This window comes from Mesoplodon mirus, assembly GCF_964341445.2.
Source record: "Mesoplodon mirus genome assembly, chromosome: 1".
Classification (NCBI taxonomy): Eukaryota; Metazoa; Chordata; class Mammalia; order Artiodactyla; family Ziphiidae; genus Mesoplodon; species Mesoplodon mirus.
In genome coordinates this window covers 222,306,271-222,331,291 of record NC_138976.1, presented here as the reverse complement: position 1 = coordinate 222,331,291, position 25,021 = coordinate 222,306,271, and the positions used below count along the sequence as shown (strand labels likewise).

Genomic DNA, 25,021 nt, shown 5'->3' with positions numbered 1-25,021 from the left:
CTTTTTATAAGGATGCCAGTCATTGGGTAAGGACCCACCCTACTCCAGTCTGACCTCATCTTAACTAATTACATCTGCAAAGATGCTGTTTTCAAAGAAAGTCGGATTCTGAGGTTCCAGGTAGACGTGAACTTGGAGGGGACACACTTCCACCCAACGCAATACAGTTTGGGCATTTTCCTTGGTCCTCTTTTTTCTCTCATCCAGCAGCCAGAGCAGGGCAATTTAGAGTCTGGATCTTCACAGCCAGTACGAGGATGTCAAGGATGTGGTCTTGTCTCAGGGAGCTGGCCATTTTCTTAGGAAAAAGAGAACACGTACTCCTGTGACTGTAAGACCAGGCATTGTGAGATAAACGTCAAGTGGCACCAAAGACGTGCATTCAAACAGGCCATGCCCACTTGCAGCAGGAAAGATAGATCAGAGAACGTTTGGCCAAGAAGGTGGTCATGAGCATCCTTGGGGGGCAGGTAGCCATAGGAGATTAGCAAGGAAGGCCCCCCTGGCTCGCCAGTCTGGGAACAGCAGGCTGCCGTGCGGGAAGGTTCGGGTGCATTCTGGGAATGGCAGGAGGTCTGCATGAGGAGCAAGGCAGGGTGGGCGGGGCCAAGCAGACCTGAGTTGAAACCACGGCTCCCTCACTCGCTAGTTGGCTGTGTAGTCTCAATACCCAGCATGGGGGGACTGAATATGATCACACAAGCTAGAATCCCTGCCATGATGCTGGACCCTCGCTCTGGAAGGAAGCCCCGCTAAGGAGCAATTAGAAACCTCTTCTTCCATCCAGGTGCTCAAGCCAGAGATCTGAACCTGATCCTGGCCGCCTCCCCTGCCTTCACCTAGTTTAGCCAAGGTCTGTCTCTTCCACTTCCTAACAGCCACTCACATCCCTCCCCACGGCTACTTCCCTAACACAGGGCTCCCCCACCTCTCACCTGGGGTGCAGCCTCCTCCTTGACCTCCCTGCCTCTGCTTTCCCTCTGTTCCAATCCCTTTCCAGCACTGCAGCCTGAGCAGTCTTCCTCGTGTGCACATATGACCACACTGTTCTCTCAGGCCCCCTCTGTGGCTCCTGGTGCCCCCAGGGTCAAATTCAACACACACCAGGCCTCCAGGACCCTCCACTTTCTCACCCTTCTTATCCCATCATGGGACCCCCACCCCCAGTTTCTAATCCCATCATGTCTCACAGATCTCCTTCTTATCTTTAAGCTCTTACAGGGATTGTTCCCTCCGCCTGGAACTTTCCCCTTTTCCTCTTAGTTAAGGCTGTTATAACAATACCACAGACTGGGTGGCTTACACAGCATTCCTTTCTCACAGTTCTGGAGGCTAGAAGTCTGAGATCAGGGTTGGGTTCAGATGAGAGCCTTCTTCCTGGCTGCAGATGGCTGTCTTCTTGCCGTGCCCCCCTATGGCAGAGAAAGCATGCTCATCAGTGCCAGCGTGAGGAAGGGAGGGAGGGAGAGTGCTCTCTGGGGTCTCTTCTTATAAGGGCGCTAATCCCATCGTGGGGGCCCCACTCTCATGACCTCATGTAAACCTAATCATCTCCCAGAAAGGCCCTGTCTCCAGATACCAGCACATTGGACGTTAGGGCTTCAACATACGCATTTGGTGTTGGGTTAGGGGAGCCACAGACATTCAGTCCATAACGCACTCCCACTCCTCTCTTTCCTTAGCCACCTTCTGTTCCTCCTTGCAATTTCACTTTGGGTATTACTTCTTCCGGGAAGCTTTCCCTGATTCCTACCTCCCCAGTGCAAACACACACACACACGCACGCACACACACACACGGCTGGACTAGATGGAGCCCTGTGTGCATCCAAAGCATAATGCTGACCCTTCCTCTTTTTAGGAGGGAGTTTCCTCCGCAGGTGACCTACTCCAGAAAGCCATCCTCTAACCTTAGTGCTGTTTGTAACCCTTTCAGGACCACCGGGCCCCAAAGGCGATCAGGGGGATGACGGGAGAGAAGGCAAGCCTGGAATCCCTGGATTACCTGGACTTCGAGGTAATGGGGAGGCCCCTGGGAGGGAACTGGACATACCAGGAAGGGAAGGGGCTCTGCTATCCATCCCTGACCCTCTATTTTCTCTTTGGTATCGGTTATGGAGCTCCTGGGACAGTGCCCAGTCAACTCAGCTTCAGATGCCCTGTTCTGTTAAAGCTTCAGATGCCCTGTTCTGTTAAGAGACTAAGAGGTTATTGGTATAACTATAGGATGGAGCAAATCCTTTTGCATAGAGAGTACCAGGACCTGAAGGAAAAGGGAACACACGAGGCTCACAACTCCTTGAAGCCACTTCCCACCCCAGCAGTCAGGGTCCCTGTGACCAGGGCCACTGGAAGGTATTGAGGGTGTCCCCTGATCCACAGCAACCCATCAAGTATGCTGTGTCCCCTCAGTGTTTCCTGAGTCCCCAGCACCTGACCCCCTGCCTCCTGCGGAACCTGCCCCGGTCAGTAGATACCTGCCCTCTCATGCCCTCTCCACCCTGCTACATGCACTAGTGACAGCCCGGAGGGTCCAGTAGCTGGCGGGGAGGGTACTTTGAGGCCTTCTGGAAAGAGTCAGTTCGTCTTAAATGCCTCGTCTCAGGAGTTCCCGTCCTGTTACTTTACCACCTTTTGCATCCCAGCCTGTCCATTCCCGAGCCTCTGCTGTGAGCAGCGTTTTTCTAAGGGAGTGTAGAGTCTTCTAAGTGATGTAAGAAGAGGGGAGGTTTATCAGGGGAAAGGTGTCGGCTTATTTATGTCAGGAATTATACCTCCAAACCACCCCCTTCCTAAATCTCTAAGGAGGCTGAGAACAGGAGAAGAGGCTGGTGGAGGCAGAACCCACGGCCTGGCCTCCACTCCTGGCCTCCACCTCTCAGCACAGCTCCCTAAACTCAGAATCAAGGAGGCCCAGGGCTCCCAGAGCTGTGGAACCTCCTTTTCTGCCTTAGTCAATGACAGGATGCAGGATCCCTGGGCATATCCTGCAGGAGACACAGAATGCCGTGGCCTCAGGGCTGCTGGGCTCCAGGAATGCTGCGTTAGGGAAAAAAAATAAAGAAATCAAGCCCTCATCCGAGGTGCTACCACCCTCTTGGGGCCCCCATCCTCTTCCAGCCGTTTGATGTTTACGGCGGAGGAATCATAAGTGCGAGACAGATTTCTCCGTGTCGCGGAAAAGGCCAAAGGAAACCAACTAACATTGGAAGCAGGAGAGTACAATTAATTAGTTAATTAGAGTGCCCTGCTTTGCAGAGATAACTGTGGGTTTAGGTCAGACCTCCAGGGCCGAGGCCTCACTGGGCGAAACCACTTGTTTACTCTGGCTTTCCAGGGTGACGTGCAACCAGTGCCACGGGGCCTTGTGGCCAGGAGCCCTGGGGACTGATGCGACAGCGGCCTGTCTGCCCCAGTTGCGGAGCTTGCAGACTTCCTGCCTCCTCCTCAGCCTACCTTCCCCTTCTCTACACTTCCCTGTGTTTTCCACAAGGAAGGGACCTTTCTGGTTTTTTCTTACATAGGATGGGGAGTGATTTAATCTTCCTCCTACCCCAAGTACCAGTAAGCCTTTTTCATCCAGCTGAGATGAAGCCGACCAAGCAGGGATAGGACCCTGCCTCCAGCGCTCTCTGCTGTGTGACCATGGGCAGGTTACCTAACCTCTCTGGGCCTCAGTTTTCTCATTGGTAACACAGGTGAAATAATACCTCAGTTTATGGGGAGGATTAAATAAGATACTTAATGGAAAGCACCCAGAACAGTGCCTGCCACGTTCAAAAGGCTCCCAAAAAAATTTGCAAGTCTAAATCTCTAGCAAAGCTAGAGGTATAGAGATACCTCCCAAATGAGCTTGGCACCTCCACCATCACTCACAATAGAATTGGACCTTTCGGGGGGAGGGGTTCGGCCTCACTGGATAAAAGGTGCTGACGGGGAGGGTTTGTGCTGACCTTTTGGACACTGTCTTTGCAGCATCTTTAACTGAGAAGAATCAGGAAGCAGGGATAGCAGGAGGATGCATGGTTGAGGTCTGTGGCTAAGCCAGACGATGGCCTCTGGGGGCCCTTCCAGTTCTGAGTCTGAGGCTCCAAAACTTTCTTGTCTCCCCAGGTCTGCCAGGGGAGAGAGGGACCCCGGGACTGCCCGGCCCCAAGGGCGACGAGGGGAAGCTGGGAGCCATGGGACCGATGGGCATGCGTGGGTTCAAAGGTAACAACGCATCTCAGCTCACCCTCGCTCACCGCCAGCCCCTGCGCACCAATGTGGGCACTGGAGTGTGGACCGGGTTCAAATTCTAGTTCTTCCACTGGCAAGCTGAGTGACCTTGAGCAAGTCACTGAATCTCATTAGGCATCAGTTTTTTTTCTTTTTTTTTTTTCTTTTTTTGGCCGCACCACAGGGCTTGCGGGATCTTAGCTCCCCCGACCAGGGATGGAACTCACACCCCCTGCAGTGGAAGTGCGTGTCCTAACCACCGGACTGCCCAGGGACTTCCCATTAAGCATGAGTTTCCTCATCCCCAAACTAACGAGCCGCGTGATACCATATTTCACAGGCCTGTCACGAGGATTACGTGGAACGTATATGAGTGAAAACACGGTAAACTCCAAAGCGCTGTAGAAATGCAAGGGAGTGTTACTATTGGTTGCAGCTCAGTGTTGTAACCAGAGGAAGCCAGGCCAGGAGAGCGGGCTTGCAGGAGAAACACAGACCCAGGATGGCCCCCTCCCCCCAGTACGGCCACATTCCTCACAGCCCCTCATATTCTTTTTATTCCCCCAATATTTAAAACATTAGGGGTTTCCCTGGTGGCGCAGTGGTTGAGAGTCCGCCTGCCGATGCAGGGGACACGGGTTCGTGCCCCGGTCTGGGAGGATCCCACATGCCACGGAGCGGCTGGGCCCGTGAGCCATGGCCGCTGAGCCTGCACGTCCGGAGCCTGTGCTCCGCAACGGGAGAGGCCACAGCAGTGAGAGGCCCGCGTACCGCAAAACAAAACAAAACAAAACAAACAAACAAAAAACTTTAATCAATCCTCAGATTTCCATTGCCAATAGTGTTTCTTCTGACTTTTTTTCCTTCCCATTAATAGTCATCTTGTTCATTTTCAGGGAATCCCACTTTATAGTCAGTCCCATCTTTCCACGTTCATTTCAAGAGTGTCCAGGCCTCTTAGCACCATTGCAGAAGAAGAGGAACTCTGATATTCTTTCCCCAGGCTCTCTCACTTGTTAAAATGAAAACTAAGAAAAAGAAAAGTACTATTAATCATTCCCACCCCACATCTAGGATGACCTCTTAATCTAGGATCACTGGGAACTTTTATTCTACTTTCTGGTTGGTGATTAAACAGACTGAGGTTTTCCTTCCTCTTATGATCCACATTTTAAAAAATCGATTTTAAAACACATTACAAAAGCAGCACATGCTTATTGAAAACAATTTAACAATACAGAAATGTATAAAGTATAAAGTAAAAAGTGAGTGCCTTCCCCCTAGGTCTCTTAAGTGCTTATTCTTCAGAATAACTACTGTAAACACTTTGGAGCACATCCTGCCAGACCCTTTTCCAAGCACATTCATATTTACATATATGGTTGCTTTTGTTTTTTTCAAAACTTGGAGCACATGAGGCATCCTCCCCTGGAACTTGCTGGCTTGCTTTTTTTCATGAGAGAATATGCCATAAGCTTTTGATTTGCAGATATCTTTCTGGAGGCAATTGGATGGAATTCCCTGGTCATTTTAATGTCCCCTTGAGTGGTGTCAGGACCCTTCTACTTCTTTGTAGAGTGAGATGCTAGCTGAGAAAAAAAGCTCTGTTGTTTTAACCATATCCTGGGAAGGAAATTCCACAATTCCCTGGAAACTCTCCCTCGTGTTTTATAGCCTCCTCCACTGATAAATCTGCCTGACATAGAACCTATGTCTCTCCCTTTGTAACTGAAGACCCTCCCTCCCTTTTCTCTTGCCGTGCTTATTAGAACAACCTTGGATTTGGACTTCTGAAACTTTGGCTGTTTAATAGGAATATCTTTGCTTTGTCTTCTTCCTGTGGGATACCATGTACTCCTTAAGTCTGTGCTGCGCTGCTCCTCTATGCTTTAGTTAGGAGGGAATGAAACTTCTCTGCTTGGTGCCCACCCACCCTGCTTCCAAGGGGGACCAGAATAGGCAACATAATTGGCCCAAGCTCTTACCCTTTCAGCCATGCATGCCCTCCAGGGCTGCGGGCTCCTCCCTGAGGATTTCTCTGGTCTTGGGTTAATGCTTCCTGCACGTAAGACTTTATTTACAATTAGGATTTATTTCCATTTCTAATGTCCGTTTTCCTCCTCTGTTTCAGGTGATCGAGGCCCAAAAGGAGAGAAAGGAGAGAAAGGAGACAGAACAGGGGATGCCAGTAAGGAAATTCTGTTGGGGTCACTGGATTCTGTGTCAGCACAGGTGTAGCTGTTGCCCAAGCAACCCAAGTTTCGGTGGCTGGAGGCTGGAGCCATAGGCTGGGGCTCCAGTGTCAAAGGAGCTCCCTGGGCTCCCTGAACCCACTCCAGGGCTCAGCTGATCCAGCAAGAGAGAATTATACCCCAGGGGCACAGGCCACATTTCCAGACATGGTATAAACCAGTGGTTGTGTGGGAGGGACTGGAGGCAGACTACATGGGCTCCCTTCCGGCCGCCTCACTATGTAATGTGTGCCTCAGTTTTCTCATCTATAGAATGGGAAGAAGAAACATTCTTATGTCATAGAGTCATTGTAGAGAATTAAATGAGTTAATCCATGTAACAGGTGGTTAGGACACGTGGTTAGGACTCAGTAAGTGTTTGTTATTATTATCCTATGTAATACACCTATTTAGACAGACTTACATCATTGGAGATGCTTGCTAAAATTCAGTTACTGACCTTGTTAAAAGTCAGCAAGACCTCATGGGGAAAGGTGTGGAGGTGAAGCAGAATCCTGTTTGTTTTCCTCCTCTGCCACTAACTGAGCAGCGATGCTGGAAATCTCATTATTTGGAAGACCACCGAGGCCAGGAATGGGCGTCTTTCCAATGAGGATCCTTCCTAAAATGTTTAAAAGGGAAGCCAGCTTATCTAGTTATGACACTCTTTTCCAGGGTTTATTTCCCCCACAAAGGGCTACATGTAGAACCTTGGAGAGAGTGCCAGAAAAGAGCAAGCCTCCCAGCCAAGTTTCGATGAATAGAGTCTCCTAGCCAAGATTCAAAAAAATACCACCATATAGTATCTGTTGGGCTCTGAAATGCTGCCATCTGGGTGAAGGCTCAAGCAGTTTACCCACTTCTAGGGCATCTGGGCCCTGGTGTGGGGTTGCCTAAGAAGGCTGGACCTGGGGAAAGGGACAGATGCCACTATAGATGCACACTTTGGACCCAGATTGAGGGTTTCTTGAAGGCTGATCTTTGGTTTCAGTGGGTCCTTAAAATGACATTTCCATCCCAGCCACGCAGGACCAGGAGACCTTGCTCTTGACTAGTGCCCTTCTCCAAGGTCCCTGAAACTCTAACTTGCCTCCTACTTCCTCTGCCCTTTCCTTTCCCAGGGCAGTGATTAAGGATCAAACAGGAAAAGTGTACGTGACAGCTCTCTGTCGCTCTAACGTGGTGGGTGTACCTGAGGAGGAGGTATGCCTGTGTCTACCCTGGACTCCACATGCCCACCTTACCTTAGATGCTGTAATCCACAAAGCCATCTATGTGCTTCGCAGTCTTTCTGGCACTATGTAGAGTCCCTTCCAAGGATAGCCAAGGGCTTAACTGGGAGCGACCCGGCTAGATGAGATCTGCTGGACCCTGCAGGAGCCAAAAGAAAATTTGGAAGGGGAAGGACGGGAGTCTAGATGTGATCTAGGATGTCTGAGATAGATCTGACGCACATTTATCTAAGGGCTGGGCACCAGGACTTTGTCTCTTGAGTGCTGCCTTCTGCAGCTCTTAGTGGACTGGCTTCTGATGGAATGCTGCCCGTGCAGCTGAAAAGGACCGTGGCATTTAGCTGTGTGAAATAAATAACTCCTGATGGGGTGGCGGGAAGGGAGGGACTGTGGAAAGATCACCTGTGAGAGGGGAATCAGAAACGCTGCCCGCGTACCCAGGGGTGCTTGTCAGGACTCTTTGACAGCCGTTCTCCAGCTGGCTCAAGAGGATGGTGTGGTCTCAGCTAGCCGAGCCTGGGAGAGGTGATGGTTGTCAGTCGCCATTCACCCCAGGGATGCTCGCGTCACTGTTTACCTTGCCTCCGTGGGCTCAGCTGGGTGGGATTTGCGCTGGGATTGGGCTCTGAGGCTAGGGGCGCTGTGTATGCGTGGGGGGGGGGGTGGGATGTGGGGGGTGGGAGCTGAGCCACGTGGGGGCGCTCCCCCAAGCACGGGTGGGGAGCCTGGGGAAGGGTAGCTAATCCACTTGACCCCGGAGCCTATTGACTGCACCACAAGAGGCCCGTGTCAGCTCTGGATGGCCCCTCCTCGGGGACTGCCCTGAAGATGCTGTACCCTCCCTGGAGCCAGAGCTCACATAACAGCCTCCTGACAAGACCCCAAAATGTCTCCATTTGTGATGGAGCTGGAAAGTGGGGACAGGGACGGCCCCATCGACAGGCGGCCATACACAGCGTGGGAGGCACAAGGGACACATATGGGGATCGCAAAACCACCAGGCTGGACGGCCATCCATCCATCTCCCATTCTCAGAGGCCTGGAATGGGGAGAGGAGACACCCAAGGCAGAGGCTGGACAGAAAACCCAGGCCTCGGCCTTCTCTGATTCTGGAATGAGAGCTCAGGCCCCTGGTCTTGAAGAGGAGGGTTGGGCTCCTTAAACCCCCTAGATATATGGCTGGAAGGGCCTGAGGCTGAAGCGGGGGCTGCTGAAGCAATTCAGGGCTGAGACCTGGGCCTTCCCATGGCCTCCACCCTCTGGCCTGTCTCTGCTCACGCCAAACCCACACTGTAGTCAGACTCCTGGTTAGGTTTCTAAGGAAGTCTGGTCCCAGAGGCCTTCACTGGATCCCTGGGACTGAGGTCTGAAGAGGGAGCCAGGGATCATCTTTCAGAAAAGTGTGGAAATTCTGACCCAGGCTGAGTGCCCGCTTCTGGGGGGTTCTTAGTCATTCCCTGGGCCCAGGGCAGCCCCACCGTGAGATCCAGTGGGTGGGAAGAAGGAGTTCTCAGCACAGGGCTCCACCCTCCTTCAGAAAAGGATACGGTGGACGAGGCCCCCTCCTCTGGGAGCCCAGCTTGCACCTAAGGCCTGGAACCTTTACCAAACACCTCCCACCTTTAGCAGCGAAATCCTAAAGCTCCAGCAGGTGGGGATGTTACTACATTAAAGGGGTTGATGAGAAAAACAACAAAGACCCCCGCCTCAGGTCAGAATTGGAAATTAGGGGTTTTCCTTTGAAGAGGGCGTTACAGAAAAGACTTCTCAGGACCCCTGTTTTAAGTAAATATTAAAATATTTTTCAGAACAAGATCTTGTAATTGTTTACCCATGTTTTGGCCTGGAGTCCTAAGGTTTTAGAGTTCTAGGGTTTTAGAGTCCTAGGGTTTTAGAGTCCTAGGGTTTTAGAGTCACAGGGTTTGGATGGTGTTTCAAACCAACTCCTCTCCCACCCTTGACCCCACTGAACGGTCCTCTGAACAGAGAGCTGGAGAGAATTCCCAGAGTCCCCCAGCTAGGTCATGGCCAAATTGGGGCTAGAATACAGAGCTCTTGACTTCTGCTTGATGAGAAGTAAGGGTGTTTGTTTGTTTGTTTGTTTTTAATTTTTATTGGAGTATAGTTAATTTACAACATTGTGTTAGTTTCAGGGGTACAGCAAAGTGAATCAGTTACGCATATACGTATATCCACTCTTTTTTAGATTCTTTTCCCATATAGGCCATTACAGAGTATTGAGTTCCCTGTGCTATATACGAGGTAAAGGGTTTTTGTTGTTGTTTGTTTCAGGCAAGGGTGATATCAGTCATTCTATTAGATGTTTGGCTTTTGAGAGTTTCGCCAGGAAAAAAAAAAGTTACATATACACATCTCAAGACAGAAAGACATTTGTTTTACCCTCATATATGGTCCATTTGCAAGAAAAATAAATAGTATTTTTGCAGCTAAGGGGTGGGTGAAGGATCCAGTCTTGTTTAAGGCCCACAGCATGAATTTCAAGCAGGATATAAATTCAGATTGTTTAAATACGATTCCTCAATTTGGTTTCACATGGAAAAAAGTATGCAGAATGACCCAGGGGTAAATTCCAAGCCAGTGCTTGTTGATAGCTATCAGTTGCATCTCAGAAAACTTGAAAAAAATGTTTAACACCTTGTGTGTGTTTTCAATATTTAGGGAAGTAGGTTTGTGTGTGTTTGGCAGAGAGGGGAACCAGTGGGAACCCCAGCATGCAGTATAAGCTCAAAATAAACGATCAGGATGGTGGTTTCTAGACAGTTTTTTTTTTTTTTTCCATTGCTACTGAGATGTCTCTATCTCTGTTTTAACAGGTACTCATTTTGGGGGAGGGGGTGTGTGCTGCGTGGCATGCAGGCTCTTAGTTACCCAACACGAGGGATTGAACTCGTGCCCCCTGCAGTGGAAGCGTGGAGTCCTAACCACTGGACCGCCACAAAATTCCTTCTATCTCTGTTTGAGAATAAGGGATGCAAAGATAGTCCTTTGGAGTCCGTGAATTCCCATCCGCCCATCCCTGTCCCTAGAATTGGCGGCACTGGGTGCCCCAAGGGACCTTTTTGAGCACCAGAAGATAGCATTCTTTCAGGCCTGAGCGACAGATCTACTGGACCTTTTATGTATAATTATATTTCTTTATTAACTCAACTGCAGGTACATACTTTTTTTTTTTTTTGTGGTACGCAGGCCTCTCACTGTTGTGGCCTCTCCCGTTGCGGAGCACAGGCTCCGGACACGCAGGCTCAGCGGCCATGGCTCACGGGCCCAACGGCTCTGCAACATGTGGGATCTTCCCGGACCAGGGCACAAACCCGTGTCCCCTGCATCGGCAGGCTGACTTTCAACCACTGCGCCACCAGGGAAGCCCCCTGCGTGTACATCTTATTCCTTATACAACTTTAATGCCCCAGCAACAACATGGTTTAAAAGTAAACCACACTTCCAAGAAAAACTAAGCACTCACACAAGACTGCTCACCAGTTTGCACAGGTACTCTGGGGAGTAAAGTGTCTGTGCCTGACATTTCACTTAATTCTCCAGTCCTTCCTATTCAGGAGGCATAATGATGTCCCTGTTCAAGAGATGAGGAGGCTGAGGGTAGAGGATAAGGAACCCGCCCAGAGCCACCAGCGTTCATCAGGTGCAGAGCCAGGACGCAGATCGGGTCTGTCCACCCTGCAGCCTACCACCAGTCCTGTTACCATCTTCGATTATCTTTTACTCTTTTTTTCTCTCTGGCCTTTGACATGGGGGTCAGCATGGGGTCCTCATGAGCTACCATCCTTAGTGGGTTTAATATGAAAGCGCTAATTTCCTCCTTAGCAAGGCTTCCTTTTTTTAAATTTATTTGTTAATTGCAGTATAGTTGATATAAAACATCATATAAGTTATAGGTGTACAACAAAGCAATTCACAATGTTTAAAGGTTATCCCCCATTTACAATGATCACAAAATATTGGCTCTGTTCCCCGTGCTGTACAATACATCCGTGTAGCCCTTTTTCTTTTTTTATACATTTATTTATTTATTTTTGGCTGCGTTGGGTCTTCATTGCTGCGCGCAGGCTTTCTCTAGTTGCGGCGAGCGGGGCTACTCTTTGTTGAGATGCGCGGGCCTCTCACTGCGTTGGCTTCTCTTGTTGTGGAGCACAGGCTCTAGGCGCGTGGGCTTCAGTAGTTGTGGCTCGCGGGCTCAGTAGCTGTGACTTGCGGGCTCTAGAGCGCAGGCTCAGTAGTTGTGGCGCACGGGCTTAGTTGCTCCACAGCGTGTGGGATCTTCCCGGACCAGAGCTCGAACCCGTGTCCCCTGCATTGGCAGGTGGATTCTCAACCACTGCGCCACCAGGGAAGCCCCCTGTAGCCCATTTTATACCTAATACTTTTTCATCCTCTATCCCTGTATTGCCGCTCTCCCTTCCCTCTCCCCGCTGGCAACCACTAGTTTGTTCTCTGTATCATTGAGACTGCTTCTTGTTTGTTATATTCACTCGTTTGCTGTATTTTTTAGATGCTCAGTTACTTTTGAGAGACTTTTCCCCGTCTCAGAGTTCGCTCTTCCTTTCACCAAGCCTTAACTGCCTCCCCTGCCTGGGGGCTCTGGGATAAGCCAGACTAAAGTTTTCACACCGGGGATGGGGTTCTCTGCCTCTGCCAGTGAAGCCTCCCCCCTCGTGGGCGTTGCGCATTCTTCGTGACTATGCGATTGTGCCTTCCTTTGTCCCTTCTTTTATCCTCACATAGCGAATCTCTGACAGATGCAAACATCACAGGGTGGGTGGAGATGGAAAAGTGGTTTTTAAATGTTTCTCCCCCTACGCTTATGTCTGGTGACTGAAAATACACAGACACACAAGACTCACTGAGAAAAATTGTCCCACAGCAAACACTGTCTCCTGTGCTGGCTGGAGCAGAGTGGGGGACACCCCAGAGAGAGAAATGGGCACAAGGATGTGGAAAACGAGGAGCGCTGGGCACCAGATGAAAGCTGAAAGATGAAAGCTGCCAGGGGCAGGCAGGGCCTCAAGCCCCCGGATCAGAAACCGGGCCGACACAGCGCGGAGCTGGCTGTGGAAGGGGGCTGAGGCAAGAGAAGGTGAGGGGGCCGCCCTCACTTTTGTCCTAGAGAAAAGGTACATGTGTGGCAGGAAGGAAACATTTAGGCAAGAGAGCGTCGGTTATTCGCTTATTTAGCGAACATTCGTGGAGGCTTCGCTGGAGATCAGGCTCTGGCTGAAGGCTGGGGAGCCCAGATGAGGAAGGCCTAGCCTCACCTTGAGGAGCTCCCAGGCTGGCAGGTGACAATCCTAGGAGAGCATGGTGAGGGTTTTAGGAGGTGAATATACAAAGGAAGTCACTCAGTGAGGTGTCTTTGACCCAAGTCTTGAAGGGCAAGTTGGTGTCCAACCGGTGCCTGGAGAAGGTGAAGAAATGCCAGGGAAAGAGAACTGCGCATGAAACAGCAGAGCAATGTCTGATAAACCCAAAGCGTTTGGTACAGCAGAGGTTTGCAGAGCAAGAAACAAAAACTAAGGCCAGAGGGGTATTCAGGGATCTGTGCGCAGGAATGCAGGCTTGGTCTCTGGGCGACCCGGACGGGCTCTAAGCAGGGTGTGACATGGCAACAGTGGGAGCTGACCGGCCAAGCAGAGAACTAGACTAGAGCTAGGACCCAGGCCGTGACAGTGGAGCCCCAGGCATCCCTGATGGCCCTCAGCCCCTCAGCCAAAGCCGGCACCTGGCAGGCTGGCCCTTCCCCCGATGGGAAGGTCCTTGTTCAGGTCCGGGCTCCCCCGCTGCCTCTGCACCTGCTCTTGGCTGAGCTGCTCTGCTTTGAGAAAGGCCTGTTTTTCAGAAACCCCCGTTTCCTGAGAAGAAGAGGGGATGGGCGGGCTGTGGAGCAGCAGTGCTGAGATCCGAGTCCCCTGCAGACCCAGCCGTGTGGCCCTGAGGCCACTCGCTGAGCCTCTCCAGCCACAGTTTCCTCTTTTCTCCCCCGTTCTGTGCGAAGGATGGGATCGGGCCCCGCCTTGCCAAGAGCCTACCTTAAACCTTCCAAAAACCAATCCAGTGACTTTTCCTGAAAGCTTCCTAGTGACCCCTTCCAGGAGAGCTTCCAATCGCTCTGCCCAGAAAGCAGCTCAGTTCCGTTGAGCCCAAGCCGCCCTTGGTTTGATGGCTTCAAATAGATCCAGGAAAAACACAAGTGCTGGCTCCTTTAAGAAGCCGGGGGCCAAGTGGGAGAGTGTGGTAGGGGAGGTGTGCTGTCTAAGATCCAGGGACACTCCCGGCTTGTAAAACAGAGAGAGAAGAGCTGCAGCTTGGGCCCCAGAGCAACGCAGCCCCCTTGGAGACTCCACGCTCTCCCCGCGTAGCAGAGGATGCTAGGTCCTTAACAGGCCCGCTAGTATTTGTACTCTAGATACATAGATGCTGAGTGAACCGACGCAGGAGCCCGCTGAGGGCCACAGGGGGAAAAATGAACAAGCCAGTGTTTAGCGTTTATGTCGAGAGTGAGTGGCCAAGGGCTGGAGCGGCACTTGGAGAGGTCTGCTGCCTTTAACCGTTAGGCTGGTGGGTATTACTCCTGTAGGTGGAGGTAACCTGTCTGCCCCCTAAGCACCTGTTCTTTTTATGATGAGTGATCCAGGGAGCGTGTCAGCACCGTCTGCGCGTCTCGCATGACCCACACTCAGCTGGCACTGCTCAGCCCATCCCCCCGGGGCCCCGCAGGACCATAACATCCTCGACTCCCTGGCCAACAGGCGTCGGTTTCTGGGATCTGCCCTAAAGAAACCTTGTAGGAATACAAACCTCAGATCGCGGGTGAGAGAGGCATTTTCTACAAAAACAACGCCTTGGAACCACTGAAGAATTGAAGTTTTGGCCTTTGATGTGGGTTTTGTATGAGGAAAGTTTTGAGACGTACGTTAAAACCAGGAATGATTGAACTGTTTATTGAGAAAGCAACTCAACCAACTCAGGAATTGTTCGTAATCCCCGTGACCCTGCACTCACTCATTTTAGGTTGGGTGGTAAATGTGCTGCAGGCACTAGATTAAATCCGGGAGGTCCCCGCTGCCGTGTCTTTTTGATGTAACTGGATCAGAGTTAGCTGCCACTGCATGAACTTCATGGCTCCACTTCCTCTCGAGTCCTTTGCATGTGGAAAACCCCCTCGGGGTGTACTTGGAAACAGTGGTCTAGATGGACTTACTGCCCCTAGCGCTGGATTTCAGCCGCTCTTCTAAAGAGTGCCATTGTGGAATTCTGATGGAACAAAGAGGTAGGCAAATCCTGTGGACATCCCGGGAGGTCTTGTGGATGCTATGGTCAGGGGAGCTCACGGCTGATGCTTCACCGACTCAAAGGCTGGGCGAGTCCTTTGCTGTGGCGGCCAGCACCATCCTTGGGAATTATACTCAGCTCAGTACTATTTACTGAGAACTGGCCACCCCGGTCCCTGAGCTCCCTATATTTCAGAAGTCTTTAAGGTATGTGTCATTATCCCATTTAAACAGATGAGGAAGCTACTCTGAGAGGTTAAATTACTTGCCCAAGGTCAGAGAGCTAGATAGTGGTGGACCCAGTATACAAGCAGGTACGTCTTCAAGGGTTTAGAATATGCAGATGGGAAGCATCCCAGCCAGGGGTCTCAGACCTTGAACTTGGAAGAGAGCAGAACCAAGAGAGAGGAAACAGGGAAGGGTGGGGACACGGTGAACGAAGCCAGAGGGTGTGAGAGAGCCTTCTTAGGAAAGGCCACTAGTCTTGGTCATGAGCCCTAGAGGTAAGGCAATGGTCCGTGAAGGCTTTAGAGGGATGCCGTGTAAACGTCAACACCTCCTCTCAGCTATACCCGTGACAAAATGAGGGTTCAGAATCATGGCCTTTCTCCCGGCTCTACAGCATTTCTTTCTAGTCCTAAAGGCCTGTTGACCCTCTATGACCCCTCACTGCCCTTGGAGAGGCCCAGGAGCAAAAGCAAGGCAAAGGACTCACCTCTCCACCCAGGCCGCCCAGTAAATTCCTACAAATCCAGCTCCAAGCAGAGCTTCTGGGCACTAGCGACATCCTCCCACTGTGATGGGGTGAGCCTGTGTTTCAAGCCTGGGCAGGGAATGTGCTTCGTTTATTATTTGATCAGACATATTTTCATTGAACACCTGCTAGGAACCAGGCGACCATGGCTAGGGCATTAGAGGAACAAAATCAGCCACGACAAATTCCTGGTTTCCAAGGAATATGCAGTAGAGTTGGGGAGACCAATGGGAGAGTCAACAGTTAAGAAAAAAATCCAGCATAAAAAGTACAGTGATAATTGGGAGATACTTCTGCTATTCCTTCTGTCCAGTAAAGTCCCGAGTACCCCCATGTGACCCCCAATGAAAGACACAGTACAGTGGCCTGTGGGGCTGGAGACCCAGAGGTGGCCACTGTATCCTGGGACCTTAAGAAGTCACTTTCCTTCTCTGAGTATCCGCTTTCTCATCTGTAAAATGGGTATCACACCCACCACCCCAGAGGAGGACTGCCAAGATCAAATAAGACCGTCTAACAAAAGTTCTTTGAAGAGGCATAAATCACCATATTTAGAGCAGATTGCCATTAGGAAATAGCATTTTATAAAGTGCACCCGCAGGCCAGACCACATTTTAAAAGCGATGCCCTCCAGCATCGCTTTTTCAGCCTGACCGGAAACTCCTTAGGCTTGTGGGATGACTCCTGTCCTTCCCATAGAGACAACATTTCCTGTGGATGTCAGGGGAAGGAGCAGTGCCCCGTCTAGGCAGGCACAGAGCCCTTGTGCTGCAGGCTGGCTGGGGGCATGGGGAGTTCTTTCTTCACAGGAGAAGAAAAGTTCAACTTCCTTAAAGGGCAGCTGGTCTAGATTATCACCGGGTCTCTACTCTGCAGCTGCAGAGAATCAGAGCCTATTTTCCCAGCCCCATGTGTTTATTTCTGTTCCCCACAATCTCCTTTCTTTCGACTTGTTTTGCTTTGGCAGGGCCTAGAAGGCAGGATAAATACACCTAAAGGAGCTATGAGGTTTCAGTATTATGCTGGGTTTCTCCTCCTCTCATCTCTTGAGAAGCAAAGTTCCCTGGGCTTTTGGGCCCTTCTGATGCACAACCAAGCAGGTTCTGGGGTATTTAGGGATCAGTTCTGTTCTTAGTGCCCCTCAACCATTCATTCATCCACTCACTCATTTAGTACCGTTTGTTGATGGCGACGTGCTAGGTCCCTGCCTGCAAGTGGGGCTGCGACTGGGAACCACAAGGATGCTGAATGCCTGTCACTTCCTGGGAGCTTCCAATGGTGGGGCATGCGGGCTGGCCAAGGGAGCGGTGCTGGACTATTTCTCATCTGTGGGAAGCACATAGCGGGGCCACAGGTCAGGTAGGCCCTCCTGGAGGAGGTGACCTGACTACTGTGAAGTCGTGTAGCCCAGGCTTGATCCCAGATCCATCCTCTCCAACAGTGCTTCTAGCCCGGGCTGGGCATTTCCACTACCTGCCAACTGTTCAAAAATGTTCCGCCCCCGATTCCCCGCTGGTAGATTTTGAAGCACCCCGGTGATTCTTACATGAAGCCCAGGGTCAAGAACCACGGCTTTAAGTCCCAGGCTCTTTCCCTTATTCCTAAAGACATGAGTTCCTACAGATCCAGGGGGCTGCTGGGAGATAGATGAAAGGTACTTTACATATGGTGTGGGCTGTTATTAAATATTTGTCTGAAGTGTTCAGCCTGACAGTTGGCTCTGTGGTTTGAAAATGAAAGGCCTTTGCTCTCCCTGGCTCCACCCCGGAGCAGCTGTGTGACCTTAGGCAAGTTATTTGACTTCCATGGGCCCATTTCGCCTCTGTTAAGTGAGGGTCATAATGCCTAACTCATGGAGCTATTGTGAACGGTAAATGAGCAAGGGCGGGCGTGAGCACTCTGCACGGGGCCCGACATGTCGTGGGGACTGAGTGTACGTGAGTTCCCTTTACCGTCCACCCTTGACTTGAAATCTCTCCCGGGCAGCACCCAGGACCTGCGTTTGTTGTGCTGGGTTTGGGGCGGCTCTGAGCCAGGTGCAGACAAGCCCCATAGGCAGTGGGTAGTTCTGCCCCAGCCCTGGAAACCAGTTCCGAGATGGTAGCTACTGGTCATTAAGCTGTCCTCCCGGACCCACTGAGAGGCTGAATAATGCAGCCACTCCCTCGGCTGTGCTCCCACCAGATGCTGGAGAAAGAGGAAGTTATTCTGCATCTCGCCCCCCCAATTATAACCCTGAAACCCAAAGCAAATAGAGTAAAATAAGGTAGGGAGTAATTGGATGAAAAAAACACTGGAGCCCTCCAGAGATGCCAGTGCCCTGTGAGCGAAACCAGATGTTGGTTTTAAAATCCTGGAATGGATTCCCAAGAGATACTGTCAAGTTCCCTTCCATCCCCAGAGGCAGAATGAGCAGCTGTCAGGCCTGGTACAGAGTGGAGAGGAATCCTGTATTTGAAGTGGGAGGGGGGATTCAAGGCCAACATCCAGAGTCCCTTCCAGCTCTGGGGCTCAGGCATTCAACGCCAAAGCTGGGGAATCTGGAGCAGACCCAGCCTGCTTTGTCTAAGACCTTGCGTTTCCTACATCTACATTTACAAGGCAAAGAGAGCAAAGATATTTGTTTTTTAGAAAAGAATCCCCACATATTAGATATGTGCTGGGAGCCCCAGAGTGGCCTCAGCCCTGGCTTCACATTCCTGGACCATTCTGGAGTGGCCTTGCTTAACGAATCACATCCAGCTTGCATTAGTGAGCAGAAACTTGCTGACAGCAGGAGCCAGTCTTCTGCTGACGCCCCTGTCCCCCTCCCCTAATATGCTAAGAAGCCAGGAACTGAGCCCTGGGGAGAGCAGAGGAAGTTAGGAGGAGATTAATCCAATTGGAGGAATGAGAGCCCCCCCTGCTCCCGCTCCCCAGGCAGCAGGCTGGCTTTGCAAGGAGACTTCCAAGGATACACCCCTGATGGGGCTACTGGTATCCAAGCCAAACTCAGCAACTCATGAAGACGTCTCAGAGCTGACGCACATGTTTCTGGGCGAAGTGCTGGCTGACCGGGGGTGGAGCTCACAGTAATGGGTGCCCGTGGTGTGCCAAGTCTTTGACATGTGAGATTGCTCCCAGCCATCACCATTTTACCCATTTTAAGAAGAGGGTAAGTGTAGAGAGGTCCTATCTGGTCCTATAGTAGAGCCAGGATTTAGACCCTGTTCCTGAGTCCAAAGCCAGCCTCATTCCGCTCTCCCCTGGTGCCTCCCACAGGAATCCCCACCACCATGTTTTCCTCCCTCCGCATTCCCCAATCCACCGAGCGCAGAAGAGGCAAGTAGCTAAGCAGCTTTCAGATGGGTGTGTGGGATTCACAGGTGCTCTCTTTGGGCATTTTTGGTAGCAAGGACCAGAGAGACTCACTGGGTCACTTCACGTAATGGGGTCACATGGTAAGGACACCTGGGAAGACTTTGGAAGACTGGGGCTCATAACACCAGTGGGCCTTGCAGAGCCTGGAAGGGGCAGTTCTTTCAGAATCCCAGGCAGTTCTGGGGGCTTCAGGACTGGGGTTCATGTCTTCACTCTAGTGTCTCATGTCCGACGCGGCTTGTTAATCCCACTGTCCCTGCCTCTCTTTGCTTCTGCTGCGTCTCAGCTGCCTGCATATTCCCCCCACTCAGATTCCTGAGAGGGTCTGGGTGATCCTGCTACATCATTCTAGTGGTTTGGACCAAACTCCTGAGCCAGACCCATCCATCACTCATGGCCTTACACATGGGAAAGGAAGTGCCCACGGGCTGTGACCATGGCATACAGGTTGACTAGCTTATCTAATGCCAGTCTTATCACACCTGATGTCAAAGATAAGCAAAGCTGGGTGCTAAAGTGATCAGGACAGATCTTACTCAGTAATATACTATATGTAGTGGGGCAATGAGGTCAAGGGGAATTGAATTCAACTTTGATTCGTACAGGGGTGACTGGGCATTTTAATGGGAGAGTGAGGGAGTGAGGGGTGAGTGGGGACTCAGTGGAGTCAGGGACGTGAAAGATTACTAAAAGCGGGAGGGGGTTGGTCCCTGTGAAACCCATCTGGGTTGCTAACTGGGACTCCTCCTTCCCACAGAGGCTGGGAGACAGGACGCTGTCTTCAGATGGTGGCTGGAACGAACAGTAAATTCCTTTAGCAGCCTTGAGTGTTCTCAGGCAGGCACTTTAAGGTGGGGCTGGGGTCATCCTAGGGATGCAGCTTGGAGCTGTTAGAAACTGTGGGTTTGGTTAAGGAGAGGGTCTTTGTCACTGATGCCCTCAAGCACCCTGGGAAGTGAGTGTGACAGGGGAAGAAAGGAGGAAGAGAGAGTGTCCTAGTGCCTCTAAGGCTTAAGAAGAATGCTGGCAGCGTGCCCTGCCTGGCCCCTGCCAGTCCCCTCCTCCTGGCTCACCACCCTCCTACCTACCCCACACTGCCCACCCCAGATCCCGTCTGGTGGCACTTAGCAGGGGCAGTTTGGAATTGCCTTGTAGCATTTTTGTGTCCAGAGAAGAAGCAGGTTCCAACCCTCTGTGTCCCCATGGCTGGGTCAATCCATGTTTAGAAATCAACCAGCAACAGGGAGTCTAGAATGATCTACAGAAAAGCAGCACAAATAGATACAACCCGGGGTCAGGGCCCCCCATCACGGTCTTCATTCTGGTGTGGTGGGCTCAGTGGGTAGACACTGCACCCATTCTGAACAGGAGGCACCAAAGGTTAAGACTAGAACCAGAGAGATACAGGAACCATGCGGTACTCAGCTGGGGATTCTGATCGGACCCCCTGACAAAGTCATGTATCCATCCACCCATCTGCCATTCATCCCACCTAGTCAGCAAACATTGACTTAGCTTTTTCAGCTGGCCAAGCATAAGGTTAAGTATTGAGGGTACTGAAAATGCCAATGCTGGAAGGAGCAGTGGTCTAGAAAGAGAGGGATCTGGCGTCCCAGCTCTGAACATCAGTTTCCTCATCTCTAGATGAGGGGTTTGGACTGGGACGTCCCTGAGGTCTCTACCAGCTCTGACATTCTGTGGTTTTATCCATTTTAGGCTGTTAGTTCATTTGAGTGCCTCAAGGGTAGACAATACTTATCTGTCCTTGCATCCTTAGCACCTAGTACAATTCTGGAATATCATAGGGATTCCATAAGTGCATCTGGATGGATAAGTAAATGAGTAACTGAAAAAAGAAATACATACATTGTATAGAGAATTAATAAAGATAATGCATCTTCAGTCCCCCACATCTGTGCACAGGAAGTAGAATCACATTGGATGTCAATGGAATATTATCACTCCTCTCGAAAGCTAAGACAGGTTTATCCTCTCCCCAGCTGGAAACAGCAACATCTTCATTTTCATAGACAAACTCAGCAGTAGCTCTGCTTCACGAGGGTATTCCTGCCATCTTGGAACTCCCAGAAGACTTAGGAGAAGCCAAATTGTTTCTGTGCCTTTAGGGTAGAAGTATTACTATTCAAGGGCTAAAGTCATTTGTTTTTAAGGGGACTCCTCCATCCAAAGACATCTTGCATCAGAGATGTGAAGCCGACTTAGTGGACCCACGCAGAGATCCCATGAAGAATGAAGGACTCGGGGAATTCTCTGGTAGTCCAGTGGTTAGGACTTGGTGCTTTCACTGCTGTGGCCCGGTTTCAATCCCTGGTCAGGGAACTAAGATCCCACAAGCCACACAATGTGGCTAAAAAAAAAAAAAAAAATAGAATGAAGGACTTGGAGAGAAAGGAAGATAAAGATGGAGAACTGGTTCCAATGTGAAGTCTCAAGTTCAGTCCCAGCTCTTCTACTACTGACTGTGGGATGACCTTAGGCAAACACAGCACCTCTCTGGGCCTCTGTTCCCTTGTGTGTCACATGAAGAGTTTGGATTATGATGATCTCCAGGTCTCTGCCAGCTGGGAAACTCTAGGCTTCTCCATCATTTGTGATGGTTAGAAAAGCCCAGGGACTTCCCTGGCGGTCCAGTGATTAAGACTCGGCACTTCTACCGCAGTGGGCATGGGTTCCATCCCTGGTCAGGGAACTACTAAGACCCCACATGCCACGCGGTGCAGCAAAAAAGGAAAAAGAAAAGCCTAAAGACTGTGTGACGATTACCTAAAAGTAGCTCAATGCACCAAATAGTGGTGACATCTGTAGCCTACAACTGAGCGTGAGGAAGTTGTTGCTAGAGATATCTCCGGAAAATGCAAAGCTCCTTCATCCAGACACAATGTCTTGTTCTTCTCCACCATCTGACCTCTTCTGTGCCTCAGCCCCACCCTCTTTACTGAGGGGCCGGGTCAGGACTGGAGCAGACCTGCGATCCTGCTGCAGGAGGGTGGATGAGGGCCTCATGGTCGGTCCCAGGAGTGGCCTGGATAATGGGCAGGGTCAGCAGAGCAGGGCAGGGAAGGAGGAGGCGGCTTCTGGGGTCTGGCCCTGCAGCTAGGCAGGAAGCTCCGAGCAGGGATTAGAGCCACGGATGCTCTGGGAAACTTGTTGGTGAAATGACTGAACCCTTTGATCTGGGAGAGAGCAAGGAGGCTACCCAGCTGGAAAGGACCAGTCTCCTGCCCTGAGTTCCATGCATCAGCTTCCTCCTCTGTTAGTTACAGTGATGCTGCTGGTCGAGGCTTTGGTGGAAGGGACTCTTCTCTGCTTCTCTGTATAAAAAGGGAGAACCTCTGACCCCAAATCTGGGGCAGCAGGGAAAAAAGAACATTGGGGGGTCCTTGCTATGAGAGGTAGGAGGAAAAACTCGTGCCCAGGACTTAGTGGGCTACGACTTGGGACAAGCTATCAAGTCAGGAAACCCTCCACTCATCCTCCAGGTGTTCGGTGGGGCACAGCGTTTGGTGTTTCCCTTCAGCTTGGGTCTCTCAGACCAGAGATGGAACGCGGGCAGGGCTCTTCCTGCAGAGAGCAGGGTGTGGGCCAGCCTGGTGGTCGCTACTGTCCTCTCCACTTACAAACCGTAGGCACATGTCCAGGTAGATTCCAGTCTGCAGAGTAGGGACCCCAGAGCAAGAGAAAGAGTTTGATATTCTCTTCACTCAGGGGGGTTCCCTTTATGAATCAAACTCAGATAGCCACATGAGCTTCTCTGGGCGGACTGGGTTCTGTGGAGTTGTGGATCCACATGTTGCTCGGGAAGGATTTCCCAGGGCTCCCCGAGGTGGGAGGTTAAGAAGAAAGTATGACAGACTCTAGGTCCATCCACCTCATTACAAATAGCACAATTTCATTCCTTTTTATGGCTGAGTAATATTCCATTGTATATATGTGCCACATCTTCTTTATCCATTCATCTGATGATGGACACTTAGGTTGTAGAGTCTGTCATTCAGAGTGAAGTAAGTCAGAAAGAGAAAGACAAATACCGTATGCTAACACATATATATGGAATTTAAGAAAAAAAAAATGTCATGAAGAACCTAGGGGTAAAACAGGAATAAAGACACAGACCTACTTGAGAATGGACTTGAGGATATGGGGAGGGGGAAGGGTAAGCTGTGACAAAGTGAGAGAGGCATGGACGTATATACACTACCAAACGTAAGGTAGATAGCTAGTGGGAAGCAGCCGCATAGCACAGGGAGATCAGCTCGGTGCTTTGTGACCGCCTGGAGGGGTAGGATAGGGAGGGTGGGAGGGAGACGCAAGAGGGAAGGGATATGGGAACAGATGTATATGTATAACTGATTCACTTTGTTATAAAGCAGAAAGTAATAAAAAAAAGGAAAAAAAAAGAAGAAAGTAAAGAGGCCTGTCGGTCAAGGGCAGCTATCAGGGGAAGTCACATGCAGTTGTGACAGCCTAAGGTCCTCTGCCCCCAACCTGGGCCATCCCCTCTGACTACTGGCCTAGGAGTGCCTGGGCTTTGTACAATCAAAACCCCTGCCTTCCGTCTTCCTCTACTGTCATGTGCAAGGAGAGGCATCTCCTTGACCCCAAATACACACTCCTTGGGGAGCACTCTGGGTGGGTGTCTACGGAATAAGCTCCCTGGACTTACAAGAAGTGTAAGGGGGTGGGGGGTACGTACCAGGCTGAGGCAGCCTCCCAGACACCGCATCTGATTATGTCGGGCGGACACAGCTGTGGGGTAAGAGCGTTTCCCATAGGTGGTTGGTTGCTTGGTGGGAAAGCCTTGCTCTAGGGCAGAAACTGCTGGGAAAAAGCGACCTGTACACCCTCTGCCCACAGAAACCCGAACCTCTTAGCAAGTCCTGACATTCTTCTCAGCTCGAGAGGGGGTCAGTGTTGCCATCACTGGGTGATTCCACAAGTGCATTCCAGGAGGTGGCATCATGGCTCAGCCTGGGAAAGGCTGCCTCCAGGCCCCCCGGTAGCTTTCCAGGGCAAAGCAGGCTAGAGATTCTGTTCCTAGGACAGCCCCTTAGACTGTCTTATTCCCTGAATTGGGGCAGTTTGCATCATAATCAGGTCAAGTCTCAGCCACGGATTTCCTAAGGGAGGTATCCACAGGGATGGGCTTTTGTTAGGGGAAGAAAGGATTAAAAAATTACAGCTTCGTGCCATGTTCTGTAAGATGGAGCTAGACCAAGATGAACCTCATTGATTCTTTTGGGGCATGCAGCATCTGCCGATCCCGTGGGCAGGGAGCTGTGCTCAGCCTCCATCCAGGGAGAAGCCCTGGATTGGGGAGACCTGGGAACAAGTGACAAGGAACAGGCTCCAGTGCTTGATGAGCCAACCCTGGGGTCCGGGTGTGCGGGGCACGGGGGACACACATAGCCACAGGACTGATGGGGGCTATTGACCTTGCTTGGTGTGTGGGGAGCATGGGGCATAGACCAGGACTGACGCTGTGTCCCATAATTATGGTTACCATATGTTTCCAATTTTTGGAAGTTGACCTGTTTCCAAATATTCTTTTGCCACTTCCATATACACTGAAGCCTCCTGGGAATTCTAATATTTCAGCAACCAAGTGACGCTCTCCAGATTTCCTTCAGCACTCACTATAATCACATGACAGACCACAGCCTTATTTGCTCATTTGGAATGTATGGTCATTGTACCAATAGCTTGAATTCTGGGTCCAGAATCGAGGGCCGTCCCACCGAAAGAAGCCCTCAGTGAGGGGACTGAGTAGAAGCGGCTGTGCTGTAATAAAGAGGGTGTTGGAAACACTGGTAGCCCTGATGCTGACTCTCCTCAGGCCCCCACCAAAGCCATTGGCTCTGGGGAGATGTGTCCACTAGACAGGACTTGCCCACTGGGGTATATA

The 25,021-nt window shown here is 50.9% G+C and overlaps 1 protein-coding gene across 2 annotated transcripts in view; it reads left to right on the top strand.

The window, feature by feature from the left end:
• SCARA5 (scavenger receptor class A member 5) overlaps positions 1-25,021 on the top strand; it is a 121,035-nt gene that overhangs the window by 76,866 nt on the left and 19,148 nt on the right. For both annotated transcript variants that reach the window (XM_082607266.1, XM_082607265.1), the window contains exons 5-7: positions 1,936-2,016; positions 4,113-4,211; positions 6,349-6,405. In XM_082607266.1, coding sequence (XP_082463392.1) covers positions 1,936-2,016; positions 4,113-4,211; positions 6,349-6,405 — 237 coding nt within the window. The remainder of the gene's footprint in view (positions 1-1,935; positions 2,017-4,112; positions 4,212-6,348; positions 6,406-25,021) is intronic.